This window comes from Tachypleus tridentatus, chromosome 11 (genome assembly GCF_004210375.1).
Source record: "Tachypleus tridentatus isolate NWPU-2018 chromosome 11, ASM421037v1, whole genome shotgun sequence".
In the NCBI taxonomy this organism is placed as follows: domain Eukaryota; kingdom Metazoa; phylum Arthropoda; class Merostomata; order Xiphosura; family Limulidae; genus Tachypleus; species Tachypleus tridentatus.
Window position 1 is genome coordinate 24,561,113 of NC_134835.1, and position 18,586 is coordinate 24,579,698.

General features: G+C 35.0%; 1 protein-coding gene and 1 long non-coding RNA gene across 5 annotated transcripts in view; one reads left to right on the plus strand and one right to left on the minus strand.

Annotated features, from left to right (window-relative positions):
- The window catches only part of LOC143231763 (lachesin-like), a 179,385-nt gene extending 163,821 nt beyond the window's left edge, over positions 1–15,564 (plus strand). Inside the window, exons 9-10 of one of the 4 annotated variants that reach the window (XM_076466403.1) lie at positions 368–448; positions 3,283–3,617. In XM_076466403.1, coding sequence (XP_076322518.1) covers positions 368–448; positions 3,283–3,380 — 179 coding nt within the window. In that variant the 3' untranslated portion in view covers positions 3,381–3,617. Of the gene's footprint in view, positions 1–364; positions 449–3,282; positions 3,618–15,317 lie in introns of those variants that run through there. The other 3 variants (XM_076466402.1, XM_076466404.1, XM_076466407.1) reach the window with 3 other exon arrangements.
- The window catches only part of LOC143231764 (uncharacterized), a 128,962-nt gene that overhangs the window by 67,490 nt on the left and 42,886 nt on the right, over positions 1–18,586 (minus strand). The gene's annotated exons all lie outside the window — the stretch shown is intronic.

The window sequence follows — 18,586 nt, forward strand, 5'->3', positions numbered from 1 at the left end:
TATGGGTAACAATGTATCACAAGACAGCTGGTATGGGTAACAACGTATCACAAGACAGCTGATATGGGTAACAATGTATCACAAGACAGCTGATATGGCTATTAAAACTTTAATTAAAATAAAGTATAGAACAACGTTTCGACCTTCTTAGGTCATCTTCAGGTTAACAAAAGAGATCAAGGTATTAACAGTTATAACTGTAGCTAGTTACAATGTATTGGCCGGTTATTGTTTTTGTTTATCGTTTAGAATGTTTACATCTTTGATGTCATAAACTAAAATTAGAATAATTAATTAATAACTACAACAACAACTAGTGTGAGCAAGAAAACTGAGGTTATTTATCTATTAATTTTCCTGTCAGAAGCAAACTCCCCGCTGTTCGACGAGGTACCTAGTGTTCGTAGAACTCAGAGCAGCAAGGCGAAAGATCCAGTTCACACATTAGGTAGGGTGTGTTACTTTTCACGAACCTGGATGCATTAGCATTGTTATAGAAAGTTCATATCTTTGTGTGTGTGTGTGTAGAACCAACCCTTTTTCACCGTTTCGCTCCCATAAGACTTAAAACCTTAAAAGTAATGAAACAGTATGAAATGAAAGTAACTAGAATTACTTGTTTGTGTCCCGCCCTTCTGGAAAAGCTGTCGGGTTTCGAACAGCTTTGAAAAAAATAACAATTAATTATTTCACACTTAAAGACTATATATTTATGTAAACGTGGGAGTTAAAAGTTATGAGTACTGTTTTATAGGAAACATGCTTAACGTAAAACTTGTGAACGTGTTGTTTTTATTGCCTCGTGGTAAATACCCAATAGATAATTGATCCTTGTGGTTATTAGATGGAATTTTATTTATATATTATCAATTTGTGGAATGAGTTATGGAACGTTACTAATGTATGGAAAGGAAAAATACGTTTTACTGTGTTATCTATGACCATCTTATTCTACTTGTCTCTCAGCTTTCCATTCATCAGTTTTAAACGATTATTTAGGTGTGATTCAATTATAGATTATATTTATTCTTGTTTACAAACGCTTTGAACAATTTGAAAAGGAATTTTGGTTCTGGCAATTTTAAAGGGCGGTTCCTGGGATCTCAAACACGTAATCACTGGATAGGTGGAGAAAAATCGTCATTGGCCACAACTTAGTTCTTCATTTTATAGATCCGTACAATAGCAGATATGTTTGATGTATTTCACTATGATATAGATCCATCTGACCCTCTTTCATCACCTGGTTACTGATGAGGAACGGAATTGTGTTAAACAAATATAACCTGATAGCACACGTTCATCAAAACAAATATAACCTGATAGCACACGTTCATCAAAACAAATATAACCTCGATCTGCACTTTGAGGTCGACCCCTCTCGAAATTAAACAACTTCCAGAGTATAAAGTTTATTTATTAACAGTAATTGGTGTCAAAATATCATCGTTAGGGAAACGAAAAGTAGTTACAAGAGGGCGTGTAAAAACTGACTGAATAAAGGAAGACAAGCACGTGGACGCTGGTTTGGTACCTGGAACTTTACTTCATATGAACAAAGCCACATAATTAATTCGCAAATACGCTGGTTAAAATATAGAGCAGGTTGCGATACTTCTAACGTACAGTTTCACATTGACTCTTAACAATAGTAATAATAACACATTTATAATGCGGAGTTCATGACTCGTATCTTTGGAGTCACCAGTTAATACACAGAGCTGACGTCATTGTGGAAATGTCAAGGAATTAATTAATTCCTTCTATGTTTCCTCAAGTGCAGTAAAACTGTGGAAAAATATCGTCGGCCGCACACTTTGCTGACAAGTTACGGCTTCCCCTTAAATCTGCAACGTGAATCGATATAATTACTTATAATAGTAAATGTTTAATTACATTTTATATTCGGAATCGATAAACTTGACTTACATGTAAATTTGAAGAAATGAATTCATTAGCTTTAATTATCACGTTTGACTTCTGTGTTGTACTTAGAATTCAGTTTAAAACTAATACTGTACTCATAATCCGGTGTGTACACCGCTGGTACAGCGGTAAGTCTACGGATTTACAACGCTAAAATCAGGGACTCGATTTCCCTCGGTAGACTCAGCAGATAACCCGATGTGGCTTTGCTATAAAAAATACACACAAACAGTTTAAAATTAATACTGTACTTATAATCCAGTGTGTACCCCGCTGGTACAGCGGTAAGTCTACGGATTTACAACGCTAAAATCAGAGGCTCGATTTCCCTCGGTAGACTCAGTAGATAGCCCGATGTGGCGTTGCCATAAAAAATACACACAAACAGTTTAAATTAATACTATACTCAGAATCTAGTCTAAAACTAATCCTGTAATCACAGTTCAGTTTAAAGTTTATCTTATATTCTTAATCTAATTTTGTGTTAACATTTAAAAACTTATCCTATAATCACGATGCAGTTTGATATAAATATTTAAAGCAGGTGACATACTTAAGGTCTCACACATTTCTGTTCAGTGCTCATGTTTACAGGTGATAGACTTGTAGTCACAACCATTTCCGCTCGGTGTCCATATTTACAGGTGACAGACTGTAGTCACAACCATTTTCGCTCGATGTCCATGTTTACAAGTGACAGACTTGTAGTCACAACCATTTCCGCTCGGTGTCCATGTTTACAGGTGACAAACTCGTGGTCACAACCATTTCCGCTCGGTGTCCATGTTTACAGGTGACAGACTTGTAGTCACAACCATTTCCGCTCGGTGTCCATGTTTACAGTTGACAGACTTGTAGTCACAACCATTTCCGCTCGGTGTCCATGTTTACAGGTGGCAGACTTGTAGTCACAACCATTTCCGCTCGGTGTCCATGTTTACAAGTGACAGACTTGTTGTCTCAACCATTCCTGTTTAGTGTCCATGTTTACAAGTGACAGACTTGTGGTCTCAACCATTCCTGTTTAGTGTCCATGTTTACAAGTGACAGACTTGTGGTCACAACCATTTCTGCTCGGTGTCCATGTTTACAAGTTACAGACTCGTGGTTTGCCTTATAGAGACTTTACTAATCTCTCCTATTCATTCTTATTTCTTAAAAAAAAAAAAAAAAATTTGAGAACTGCAGTTTCATTTTTTGGAATCCAGAAATTTTAAATGGAATATGTGACTAAAATATCACCTGTTTTCATTAAAGATAATTTAAAGTTTGTATAATTGTTTTTGCATAAATGATTAATTATTCACCAAAAGTACATTAATTATTTTTATTTACTCTATTTCAATATTTTAACAGTAGGGGGACACAAAGGAAACGGCCAGAGTCGGACAACGTCATCTTTCGTATTCGAATTATGTGCTGTACTTTTCATTCTGCAAGAAGTTGTCACGTGACACATCAAAGTTACGGTGTCTTTATAAATTTCTTTCTGTTTTAAGTTAGAAACTATCTTAAGAATGGATTTGACCAGTGGAGCTCAAAAATGCTCGAGGATAATTGACCAGTTGGCTGCGTGGTGAGCAAGAAGTGTCACACCTGGAGTGGAAAGAAACCCGCATTTATTTTTTATTTTAGTGTTTGTGTTTGATGTGTGAAGTGAAACGGAAAAATAATAAAAATGTTTTAAGTAATTTGTATTAAATCTATGAATTAATCAATGGTGTCTAACATGGAGACAGCTACATTGATGTAAATTTTTTGCAAAAAATTAAAGTAAACTACAATTATTTACTGTCAATTAAACACGTGTTACCAGATAAACACGTATCAGATTTAACCACATCTTGTAAAAACGCTGCTCCAGTCCCTTGGTGTTCATGAATCTAGTTCTCCACCACGAAATATACTCCGTTTGTCGTAAAACGCATGGTTACACAATGGGCTATCTTCACCACGGGTACCGGACCCAGATTTTAGCGTCGTAAGCTAAAATGGTTAGACACCAGATAGTGCATTCTTGCTCTTTCTAATTGCAATAGTTTAGTTTGTTTTTGTAAAGGGCAAAACGTCACAATGGCAAATTTGAATTCTGTCCATCATTGGAACTGAACCCATATTTTTAGCATTAAACCCTACAGACACAAGAGGGCGCGATCGCACTTATTCTAATAGTCACCTCATTGTAACAAGTTTCTGTGTGGAATGGAGGAATTAGTGTTATCAACTTTCCCACTTTTAAGCAGACCGAGGCCACAGCATCCGGAAGGGACTGCTATGGTTTCAGGTTTCTCACAAAACTACAACGCTAAAATCAGGGTTCGATTACCCTCGGCGGGTTGAGCAGATAGCCCGATGTGGCTTTGCTATAAGAAAATCACGCAAACACATTCTCACAAAACATTCCCGGTTTTGTATTGTGGCAAAAAACTGGTGACTATTTTGTTAGAGAGTCTTTGTCTGTTCCAAATATTCATTTCTTATATTTGGTTTAACTCTAATAATATAGTTATTAAAAAAATGGATTGACTTGATATGGGATTTCAAATCGAAGCAATACATTCATTTTACGAATGAAGGTATAACTTAGGTTAATTTAAGTATGGACAAAGTGGTCAGGGGCGTGGGTTCAAATCCCCGTCACACCAAACATACTCGCCCTTTCAGCCGTGGGGTGTTATAATGTACCAATCAATCCCATTATTCGTTGCTAAAAGAGTAGCCCAAGAGTTGGCGGTGGGTGATAATGACTAGCTGCCTTTCCTCTAGTCTTAATCTGATAAATTAGGGGCGGCTATCGCGGATAGCCCTCATGTAGCTTTGCTCGTAATTCAAAAACAAAGAAACAACTTCGTTTAGGATGGAATTTCAGAAATTTTCCAACCCTAATTCAATGATTTGCAAGTGTTTTCATTTCCATTTATATTAAGCTTTTTCCTATGAAATATTAAGTAATTTAGCTCTTGACATAGAATCTGCCAAGAACAGCATTGCGTTGTCGAACAATCAGGAATTTAGGGTGAACAAACGGATTGAACATTTTTCCCTCTGGTGCCATGTTATTGCTTCACAAAGTGCAAATCACTTTTAGAAAGCGTTAAATGTGTAATGCGTGAGAGATTGTGAAATCATAGAATGTTACACTGACGTGGTGGAGCTCTGGTGTTACTGTGTATTGAAAATCGCCGTACGATAACATATAAACCCTTTTAATTAATTAGATTGTTTTATGATTTTGTTTTTCTTTTTACGATCAATTGACATTTCGTAAACAAATTTAAAGTATTTTATTGTTACGCTTCAGGTCCGGCACTAGTCTCGTAATCTGAGGGTTCGAATCCCTGTCACACCAAACATGCTTCCCCTTTCAACCGTGGGGGCGTTATAATGCGCGGTCAATCCTATTATACGTTGGTAAAAGAGTAGCCCAAGAGTTGGCGGTGGGTGTTGATAACTAGTTGCCTTATCTCTTGTCTTACATTGCTAAATTAGGGACGGTTTGACCAGATAACCCTCGTGTAGCTTTGCGCGAAATTCAAAATAAACCCACTGTTACGCTTCTATATTTGCAAGTTAGTTTCTGTATAAATGTAGGACTTTTCTCAACTAACCCTTTATAAATACATATTCTAAATGTTTTTTAATTACAACAAACTTTGTAAAAAGAAAATAATTCATGATCACGGGAAACCCGCTTGAAGTAAAAATGTATTTTTAGACGGCTGGTATCGTATTAGAGCTTTTATTAAAGTAAACTGTTGCAAACTCTCTCATTGTTAACCTGAAGATGACCTAAGAAGGTCGAAACGTTGTTTTCTACTTTATTTTAATAAAAGTTTTAATACCTGTACTAGCCGTCTTGAGATACAAAGGAAAATAATATTTGTAGAAGTAACAATAGATGGCAGTGTAAGACAAAGACTCGAAAAATAGTAGAGAAATTCCTTTATTTTAATGACATAATCGAGTTTATTAAAAAAAAGGCTTTTGTCTTAACTATCGATTTGTTTTATTGCGCAGCTTTGTGCTAAAATAGGCTGTCTTTGCTCTGCCTATCTCGGGTATCGAAACCCAATATATAGTGCTGTTCTCAGATATGTCGCTTCCAATTCTATTTAAATAGAAGGCCACAGAAAGTTTCGGGTTGGAAGTAACAAATGCATAATAGTGTTAATGTATACATTAAATGGACAGGGGCTTCAAACAGGGTACACATTTTTAGGGTGGCCTCGTGCTGAGAAGCTTTGGAAACTCCTGTTGTTGACCATATATTATAATGTTTGACTTTTCTTAAGGACACCAAAAAACAAATTTTGGGTAAATGAAGTTATTTTATTTGTTTCTTTATTGTTAAGTCGCAATTTACACCATGGGCTATTTGTGCTCTGCCCACAGAAAGTATCGAAAATGATTTGTTTTAGTTATAAACCTTAAGTTTTACCACTAAGACACTGGGCTATAAAAAATCGATATAACTATAGAGCCTTTGTTAGTTGAGATGCCCAAGATTTCGGGTTTTTCAAGTAATTATTATGCTGAGATCATTACAAACGTGGGTTAATATTAAGGGCGTCGGACAATACATTTGCAGGTTTAACATTAGCACGAAGTCAGTGCAATAAATAAATAATAATAAGGCTCTGTAATCTATGACGCTGCATGCGTTATAAGCGTTAATGCAAAATCCTACTATTCAGTTGGACAAGATTAGTCCAAGTGCTAGCGCTGGACTCTACAATTTCAAAATTAGGAATGTAGATAGCGTGTGAGAAGTTCTGTGAGAATATGTGGACAAACAAACAAACCGTATGACATTATACTAAACTTATGTACAATAAACTCACCTCAGTGGTTCCGAAACAACATGGCTGCTTCTTAACAACCACCGTCTTTCGGAAATCAATATAAAAGTTTAAATTTATGACGTCGAGAGCTTTTTTTTCCATTTCTTTTTAGTTCGTTTATCAAAATCAATGATGTTGGTTATTATCTAGATGAGTCCGCATGCTACAAGAAACAGTCTTTAATTTATGATGTTTCACAAGTAACTTTATTAATCAAATATGTACATTATTTCAAGAACTAAAGTTTTACGTTGTCATCAACAGCAAGAAAGGCATTGTAGTAAAATAAATGTGGTTTAGATTGTAAAATAGGATTGAAGTTAATAAACTTTGCTACAAAACTCATAGAAAAGTAATGTTAGAAACTACTACAAACCTCTCTGAATATTCAGTCACTAATCGTGCAAACTTATCTAGAATTTCTTAGATCACACATTCGAGAATACCGAATCTACATAGTTTCAATTAGAAACTATTCTTAATAGCACTGTCTAATAAATTAACTTAAATTAACACAATTAAGCAGAGTCATAATTTTCTTAGGAATGTTCTATGTTGTTTAACTACATGACACGCGCGTTATTTACTGTTTTCGATTTTACAGCTTGGGAGAAGATTTCATGGAATTCTACGGGCCGCCAGTATTTTAGCAGTATTTGCAATAGATTGCATCTCGTGTAATTTGACTGCATTTAAACTTGGTTTAATGTTATTATTTTACTCATTTTCAATACGGATATTTAATAGGAATATTTATAAATATTGTAAAATGTGTTACTTCGCACAGTTATCATGCTCTTACAATAAATCCGTTTCTGTCCTTTCACTTTTTCTTAAAACTTTAACACAACACGAATATAATCTCAAGATATCAGGTAAATTAACGATAAAATAACAAACAGTTAGATAATTAATCACTTCATCACTTTCTGGGCAATTTGTGACAAGGATCAATTCAGGGTAAAGGAGCGAGTCTAAAAACAATATTAGAATAGGCCTAGTAAAAACAATATTAGAATAGGCCTAGTAAAAACTATATTAGAATAGGCCTAGTAAAAACAATATTAGAATAGGCCTAGTGAAACTCTGGTTTTAGGCCTACAACATTCTCGGATAAAATCTTTAGTAAAATTTAACGAGTATTAACTTGCAATCAAAATTAAGCTAATTATTAGATGGTAATTAAAATGTGATTGGGAACATTTCATGTACAAAAAACAAAACAAAACAAAACAGAAATTATTTAATTTTGTCTTAAGATTTTATAGAAACTGCTACATTTTAATAATCTTTCTTGTCCTGGATCACAAGATCAAGGAAAACGAAGTCGAGTTGTACATATTTTTTTACGATACTCAGAAAGCAATGTTACTTTCAGGTAGATTTCGGCAAAATAAGTTATGATTCGTTTATATCCGGATCGTACAGGTGAAATTCTATGATGTCTCACAAGTAGTTTGGGGTCGCTGTTCTCGAACATTTTAAATCCAACTCTGCCATGGGGTGAAAAACAAACAAACAACAAGTGTTTGTTATTGAACGTTAAGTTGCACAGTGGGTTACCTGTGCTGTGCACACCACATGCATCGAATCCTGGTTTTTAGGGTTTTAAGCATTCAGACTTTTCCAGCTGAGCTATTCAGGGGAAGGAAAGAATCAATATAGAAAACTAAGAGTTCAAGAATTGACAAATCCTTGTATACTTGTTGTAGAGTCTGTTTACTAATAGTATTTAAATAATATAGAATTTGTTTACATCAGAAAATTATCAATAACTCATTTTTAAATCTGTTATCAAAGTATTGATATACATAAAATACGGACAGAATAAGAATTTCGATCTCTAATACTAACTTTTGCATATTCGTACTAATTTGAATTTTTAAGATTTTCTTTCATTTACATTTTATTTATAAATTTCAATTCCAGTTTTTTGCCCCACGGCAAAGTAAGAGTTTGTTTCATAAATTATGGCCCTTATTTTTCATTAAACTTCAAAACATTTAAAACTATTAAGTTGCCTATATTGTAATAAAAGCGTCCTCTATCGGAACGTTTACCAACTGTGTTTCAGAAGTTACTTTTTTTATTACAAATAATTTTCTAGTGAAGTCTGTAGTCCTAACTTACGTATTGAAAGTATGTTTGACTATTTATTTCTTATTTAATTGCACTGTAGTCTAATGATATATTCACTCAGTTACGAGATATAATTAATTCTACCTTAACTTGGTTGGAAACAACTTGGACGATTATTATAAAACACTAAATGCAACATAAGCCTGTTTAAAGTACGTTAGCCTAACCGCCATTACACAGCTAAATCATTTATGGTTAAAAGACAACCGTATTATGTCTAATATCAAATATTTAAAATGGCTCAATGTTGTTCAATAATTTGTTGTTTAGGTGCAACTTGTAGGCTAAGAAATACTAAATCACGTTTCACAAGAGAAAGCTTTATGTTTATATTGATGAGAAATTTGTCATTTTTAGCAAATAATGGCGTATTTGGTGTTTATAACGTTAGGCCTAACTTTATTGGCAGGCAATGACTTATTTGGTGTCAGCCTTGGTAAGGTCTTGTAATATCCTTGTTAACCCTGTTTTGATTGTTTTTGGTAAAATATTTTGTTTCAGTCAGTTGTTTTATGAGACGTGAAAGAGCGTAATTTTGTGTCAATTCTCAGTACGTTAGATGACTAACTGAATTTGTAATTGTAATGTCTGTTCTCAGTTCCCAGAGGTAAGTTTGAAGGCTAATGACGCTAATAACCGGATTTTGATACACGTAGTGGGCACAGCGAACAAAAGCTTACAATGGCTTTTATTAGAATTATAGGCTTAGAATATTCAAAATAAATGTAAACAGCTCGATTCATAGACACCTGTATAATAGAAGGCCGATTCACCAGTTTTGAAATTTAAGATTTATAATATGTCTTTGTCATATAGTTTCACTAATAATCCTATCCGCGTTAGATATTTGTAACACTGAAGTTGACCGTGCCTGTATGGGAGATACGCTGATGTGTTTCGATATAGCGTGTCACATCTAGTGTTTTATGAAATGCACGACTCATATTGCTGGTTAGACATACCAGACACAAAAAATAGTAAATAACCTGGATTCCAAGTGATTAATTGTATAACAATTTTGTTTAAACGATTACGGAAAAAGAAATAAATAAACAAACTCCTTGAACAATGATCACTAAATCTAATTAGTATTAAAATAGGTTTTATTACAGTAGATGTATCTAAATTCAGTAAACAAGGTTTTCGGCATGATGATTGCTTTTAGATGGCTGGGTATTAATTCTGTTTCTGCTAGTTCACTATATATGTGAAAAGTAATGGTATTTTCATATTCATATTGAAGCAGACATACTTACTTTATACACTATTTATAAAGTAAAAATAAACATTAATCACGTCTCAATAACTGAAGCCTTAGTAACATTGAAACAGATTATATAAACTACGGCTAACATGTTTAACATATGAATAAAATAAAAATACTGTTAGCTACAAACGACTCAAACTCCCATAAATATTGTTCGTAGCAGTATTGTTAGTTACAAACGACTCAACATCCCATAATTCTTGGTAGTAGCAGTATTGTTAGTTACAAACTACCCATATCACATAAATCTTGTTAGTAGCAATATGGAATAACAGATGGCGCTCGAAACTTTTACAGGTCAGGCTTACGAAGGGAGACGAGATATGCTAAGTTTCCTGGACACTTTCTTTGTAACAAATGGATTAAGATGCATTTGTAATGTGAATTATGAAGTCAGTAAGATACGAGGTATCTATAAAGAATACCATCATAGAATATTGTACTTTCGTACGTATCACTACTGTTATTTCTGATAAAACGACTCCACACAGTGGATAAAACAGTTATTAATATAGTCACTAGGGTGTTTTTTTTTTTTTTAATTTCGCGCAAAGTTACTCGAGGGCTATCTGCACTAGCCGTTCTTAATTTAGCAGTGTAAGACTAGAGGGAAGGCAGCTAGTCATCACTACCCACCGCCAACTCTTGGGCTACTCTTTTAGCAACGAATAGTGGGATTGATCGTACCATTATAACGCCCCTACGGCTGAAAGGGCGAGCATGAGCTAGTGAAGTCGTTAAAAGACATCTTGTGATTACTATTAAAGTTATGTATCCTTTAAATGATGTTTTGTTACAATTCATGATTGTTTTAGAAACACCTATTGTAACATAAGTTAATAGTTTTACGGATATAATATTCAAGTTCTTTTAAAAAAGAAATACCCAGTTTTCCTTGCATAATCATAGTCATAACATCTAATCTTGATGGAGATTGCTGAGAAAAGTGGAAATGTGGAAATAAAGTTTATGTCTTCAAATTCGTCTTTTTACGTTGATAGTATTAACGTGATTTTGTGTCTTCTCGTTTTCTTTAATTTCGCACAAAGCTACACGAGGGCTATCTGCGCTAGCCGTCCCTAATTTAGCAGAGTAAAACTAGAGGGAAGGCAGCTAGTCATCACCACCCACCGCCACATCTTGGGCTACTCTTTTACCAACAAATAGTAGGATTGATTGTTACATTATAAGACCCCCACCGGTGAAAGGCTGAGCACGTTGGCTTCGACAGGGATTCGAACCCGCAACCCTCATATTACGAGTCGAGTGACTTAATCACCTGGCAAGGCATAAATATAAAAAAAATAAAATAAAATCAGACATTTACCAGTTTGAAACATATTACATTGTTACCTCTACATAGACACGTAGTTTTGCTTTGAATTAAACCCCAATTAAAGTACGATTTAAGACATAAAAATCTATATTTTTAAAGAGTAAGTGTGGTTTAATTTAAAGCAAAACCACATGTGTCTATCGAGAGGAATCAAAACCCTAATTTTAGCGTTTAATCTTATCGGGAACTATATTTTCATTCAATTATCTGTCCAGATATAATTACTGTTATGTTTTGTATTTGATTTTAGATGTTTTCGAAACTGTTAAGATGTGCCCTTAGTTCATATAACAAAGATTCACTGACAAAGGATAAACTTTCATAACTGTGTTTAAAAACAAAACCAAATTAAAATACATTGAATTTTGAGACAAAATATAAAAACACTAAAAGCAAGAAAGAGTTAGCAAACACGAGCCGAAAGTTGTCGCCAATAGACAGGTTACTCAGGGTCTTCGTGTGTTATTTGATAAGTCATACCGAACGTTACAATCTAAAACCATTACTTTTGAGTGCCTTCGTAGAATTCTGTGTACAAAGACATGTTGCAAAGTGGAGAGCTTAGAACGAAGGCTATTCTGTGTGATATTTATCTGTCTTAAAGGATTAATTCGTATCAACAACCTTGAAATACCCAGTCAACACTGAAGTGATCACATAGTTGCAGAAACTGAAAGGAAATCTTTAAAACGTATCTGAATACACCCAACTAAAGACATATTCTACACTATTGACTTGTTATTCCTAAAGACCAATAACCAATTAATGACAGTTCCTGGATCTACTATTCAAAGAAGAGTGAAATTAGTAGCTATTTCAACTATGGCAAGGTAAGCTTTCAAGGCTAAGGTAGTTTCCTAACAAATGTATAGCTCTCCACGTCTTCGCTTGTCAGATTTATCGCAGCACATCAAACGCTAGAGATCGAATCGTTCGAGATGCACAAACTCGGGTATTAATTCCAGGAACGCAGAAAGCAAGTGACGCCTACGTTATTATTATATTACAACATAATGTTTAATGTTTAGAGGATATACTAGTTATTACCTCTACCTTACTGTGGTATTAACCGCAGAAAGATATCTAGTTTAATAAATACATAGCTGTTTATGTAATAAATAAACAATTGTTCATGTCATTTCTTTTTTACATAGCTGTTTATGTGATAAATAAACAATTGTTCATATCATTTTTTTAACAAAACTTGCACATAATTTCTATTAAAAAATTGGAAAATTTTAACACGTTGTTAAGTTGAACTAAAAATTTGAAGATTTTAAAGTCTCCAAACTTTGTTTCCAGCTACTACACGAAGATCTGTCTTGATTACGAACTTTAACTGAATGTAGTCGTAAGGTTATGCGACTTGGAGTTATTAGTATTGTACTCAGGTCCGAAATAACAACCTTCCTGTTATCTAGTAACCGAAAGGTCATAAAAAATAACTAAAATGATTTCAGTGAAACAATGAAACTTAGATTCCTAGCTGGGATACACTAATTATTACCGTCTGAGTTCAGTAATAACACAGAATACTGGTTGAAATATGCTAATTACAAGCATCTGAGTTAAGATTCTTGGATGAAATAAAAATAAACCCTGAATTATTTAGAGGTTGTTCTCGTTGTTTTGAATTAAGCACAAAGCTACACAATGGGCTATCTGTGCTCTGCCCACCACGGTATCGAAACCCGGATTTTCGCGAGTAAGGCTGCAGACCTACCGCTGAGCCACTGGGGTGCTAATTATTTAGAGCGTAAAACTAGTGAAGTAATTAAATTATTAACAATTTATACAACGAATTCCATTTTTCAATACTTGGCACTTACCTATGTATACGTATCCCATGACGTCCCAAATGGACAGTAAGTTTCTTAGTGTTGTGCAATTGGCCTCGCGTTTCTAACGCAGGTATACACAAATTTAACGCGGCTTTGCGTTTCTCACGTAATTATACATATATATAACACTCCTACGAAAAGACGTGTCTAGTCCTGATTTCTCCAAGCCCGTTCCCCTGGCTGTGGTTTCGCTAGATAGTAGATAGGGACAGTGGGAATCTCGTTAATCCATTCATTAATGGATTTAAATGGCAATTTCATTTAAATACAAAATTATTAGCCTAATATTAATAACCTTTCAAGTTGCTCTGGAGCCTATTAGGCCCCACTTTTCGTAGGAGTGTTAACGGTATTTGTACCACCCATAAACATGAGCAACACCCTGAACGTTTTAGAATTCGCAAGTACATGCACTAAAAGCATCAAAGGGCAGATGTAACAATTAGACAAATAGCCCTAAATTTTCAGTATCCGGTAAGTTCTAGAATAGACAGCAAGTGAACTGGTTACGCTGGTTATTGGCGCAATACAACCGGGCTATCTGCGCCAAACTGGTTGGGAAGAAAAACGTTGGATAATTTTTTTTTCTGAAATGAAAGACTTTAGAGCAAGGATTTAGAGCAAATTTGTTGGAGATTTCTGTTTAATTAGTGGAACTGGACCTGCATTTTAAGTCGTACGGAATACTATTTCAGTTTACTTGTTTATTGCTATTTTTGGCGGTGATGGGATTCGAATACTGAGTCCAAAAGTCCAAAGTCCGACACACTAAATATCGATCAACTTGCTAGGATAGGAAAATGTACCATGGTTTTAAGGTCAGTCGTTAAGAAACATTAAGGGATTTTTATTGATTTTTAACTTTCTGAAGTGTTTGATTTTAAAGTTTTTAAGAATCCAAAACGTTATTTGTTAGAAGACAGTGAGAATGGATTGTTTGTTTTTGAATTTCGTGCAAAGCTACATAAGGAGTATCTGTGCTAGCCGTCCCTAATTTAGCAGTGTAAGACAAGAGGGAAGGCAGGTAGTCATCACCACCCATCGCCAACCCTTGGGCTACTCTTTTACCAACGAATAGTGGGGTTAACCATCATATTATAACGCCCACACGGCTGAAAGGGCAAACATGTTTGGTGTGACGGGGATTCGAACCCGCGACCCTCGGATTACGACTCGAGTGCCTTAAACAACTGGCCATGCCGGGCCTGTGACAGTGCTATACAGTTGTGTGTTTTTAGAAACAGTATATAAAAATATATATACACTTGTGGTTCGCATTGAGAATACGAAAGGTGTTCTATTAAGCTAGGTACTTCTTACCCAAGGATGGACTATGGTCAGGAGTTAAAACATCCCGAAAGCTAACCTCAAAATGTGGGAAACACCATCCTGGATAGACTCAAGTGGGGAAGACAATGTCACGAAGCGGCTTCTGTGTTGGAAGATAACAAACACTATAATTTCTTGATTTTTCTAACTGTTATAAATACACAGGAGTGAACATGCAGTGTTACAAATATAATAAGCTTAACGTAATGTCTTATCAGAAAGAATCTTAATCGATTTATATGAACTAAAGTCAAACATTCTGAAAGAGACAATCATTTTTATACTGACATTATTTTTTATTTCACCGTATTATATACAACATGCTATGTACAGTGGCTTAGTGATTAGCGTGCTGGAACTGTCACTCCAAGAATACGTGGCTCACAATTCGTTCACACAAGAAACGTGCAATTTTGGAATTGTGAGTATGACGTCAGGAAAGAGTGGTCGATGATTGGCTATGGATACTGTTGACTAGCTGCCGTCTCTCTAATCTGTTAGACCAAAATTAGTGATTGTTATGTACAGGTAATTTTATGTCTAGTTTTATATATTTTTGTATGCTTTTATATATATATATTTGTATGTTTTTGTATATTTGTTTCTAATTTTGCGTATTTTTGTTTGTCTTTCTACAGCATTACGTTAAAGTTATGAAACAAAAGAATGAATATTCACCGCAGGATTCAAACCTAGATTTTTAGTGCCATACATCTTGAAGTTACTTGACAACATGTTGTTTTTTGGAATCGTGTACGACACATTGTTAAGTTTCTATGCTCTAGATAAATTTAGCATCGTAAAATTGTCTCAAAATGTAGTAACCTCTGACCATCCACATCACTGAAAGTTTGCGTTCTGAAATTTCTCAAACATTTTCTAGGTTTCTGGTATTTATTTTGTCTTCTAGCAGTATTCAATGGAAGAATGTCAGATATCTGTAAAATATGTAAAACTCAGATATTGAATTTTTGATGTCTGTCTCTTTTTTTTCAGATCCCAACAATAAAAAAAAATACCGTAACAACTATTTATACGAAATTCACGATAAAAGTGAATCTGTTCTTAAGGTTATTAATATACCACCAGGATCATTCTGCCTTGAAAATAAAATCGAAACTATTCCTTTTGGTCAATATCAAAGCTGTGGAAAACAACAACTAATAGGATATCACATCTTCCTGGCAAGCATCCAAATCCAGTGGCAAGAAAACAACACGTGCTGAGTCAGGATTGCGTTTTTAGCCCTTCACCATGTGTTTTGTTTTATACCAGCAATGTATAAAAACCTGGGTGTTGGAGACAAGTCATTAAACAGTCACATACCAAAGTCTTGGTGGATAACACCTCTCTGGGCACAGGAGGAACTGGAAATTAATATCCATTTTTATTATTTTTCAAAAACAGGAGGTGAACTGGTTTCAAATAGAAGTGTACAAGTCTGTTCATTCACGGAATGTAAGTTGACAAATAATTTCCAGTAAGAACAATTATTCACCATTCTGTTTCCGTTAATCTAATCCAGTTTTCTCGTAACAAGTGTCGTTGGAACATTCCACTACCAGAAGAGACGTTTCATAATCCTGGTAATACACTATTAAATAACCGTAATAAAGACAGTGCTAGAAAAATAGATATTTAGTAACGTTTTACCTACACTTTAATATTGTTCAAGGAGTAGAGTTTTTAACTTACTTATTAGCACCATATAATGATTGTGTCACGACTCTCTTCTGACACCATATAATGATTCTGTCACGACTCTCTTCTGACACCATATAATGATTGTGTCACGATTCTCTCCTGACACTATATAATGATTATGTCACGACTCTCTTTTGACACCATATATTGTGTCGCGCCTTTCTTGACACTATAAAATTACTGTGTCACGACTCTCTTCTGACACCATATAATGATTCTGTCACGATTCTTTTCTGACACCATATAATGATTGTGTCACGACTCTCTTCTGACACCATATAGTGATTGTGTCACGATTATCTTCTGACACCATATAATGATTGTGTCACGACTCTCTTCTGACACCATATAATGATTGTGTCACGACTCTCTTCTGACACCATATAATGATTGTGTCGCGACTCTCTTCTGACACCATATAATGATTCTGTCACGACTCTCACTTGACACCATATATTGTGTCGCGCCTTTCTTGACACTATAAAATTACTGTGTCACGAATCTCTCTTGACACCATATATTGATTGTGTCACGTCTCTTTCCTGACACTATAAAATTACTGTGTCACGACTCTCTCTTGACACCATATATTGATTGTGTCACGTCTCTTTCCTGACACTATAAAATTACTGTGTCACGTTTCTCTCCTGACACCATATAATGATTGTGACACGTCTCTTTCCTGACACTATATAATGATTATGTCACGATTCTCTCCTGACACTATATAATGATTGTGTCACGATTCTCTCCTGACACCATATAATGATTGTGTCACGATTCTCTCCTGACACTATATAATGATTATGTCACGACTCTCTTTTGACACCATATATTGTGTCGCGCCTTTCTTGACACTATAAAATTACTGTGTCACGACTCTTCTGACACCATATAATGATTCTGTCACGATTCTTTTCTGACACCATATAATGATTGTGTCACGACTCTCTTCTGACACCATATAGTGATTGTGTCACGATTATCTTCTGACACCATATAATGATTGTGTCACGACTCTCTTCTGACACCATATAATGATTGTGTCACGACTCTCTTCTGACACCATATAATGATTGTGTCGCGACTCTCTTCTGACACCATATAATGATTCTGTCACGACTCTCACTTGACACCATATATTGTGTCGCGCCTTTCTTGACACTATAAAATTACTGTGTCACGAATCTCTCTTGACACCATATATTGATTGTGTCACGTCTCTTTCCTGACACTATAAAATTACTGTGTCACGACTCTCTCTGACACCATATATTGATTGTGTCACGTCTCTTTCCTGACACTATAAAATTACTGTGTCACGTTTCTCTCCTGACACCATATAATGATTGTGACACGTCTCTTTCCTGACACTATATAATGATTATGTCACGATTCTCTCCTGACACTATATAATGATTGTGTCACGATTCTCTCCTGACACCATATAATGATTGTGTCACGATTCTCTCCTGACACCATATAATGATTGTGTCACGTCTCTTTCTTGACACAGTAATTTTATAGTATTGTGATCTTATACAATGGTTGTTTCACGACACTTTCTAGTTCTATATAACTGTGTTGCGACACTTTTCTGGCACTATGTGATGATTGTGTCACCATACTTGGCTACATTAATTCTATGACTACTGTTAAACAAAGCCAGGCACTAAACTTACATTATTATGACACATTTGTGAAAACTAATTACATATCTTCGTAAAGAAACGCAACAAATGCTCAACGTTTCTCTTCTGCTCACTGGACATGAATAAACTAAACTGGCTGAGTAGCCATCATAAATGGTCATCTTACGCAAAACTAAACAATATGACGTTTTCACGAAAAAACACGTTTTCAGCACGTGAGCGCTAAACTTATGTCTCGTGTTACGTTATCATCATTTATCTCAAATGAGTCTTCGATTTATTATGTTACGTTCGTTACGTATGACGATTTCAAACAGCCAGAACTTTTAATTTTAATTTCATAGTTAAATAAATGCTAATATGTGTGAACGATATTTGTCAAAATGACTGATATATACAATTTTCTTTCATATTGTTTGTTCGTTTTGAACTTCGGGCAAAGTTACACGGGGGCTATCTGCGCTAGACGTCCCTACTTTAGCAGTGTAAGATTAGAGGGAAGGCAGCTAGTCATCACCACCCACCGCTAACTCTTGGACTACTCTTTTACC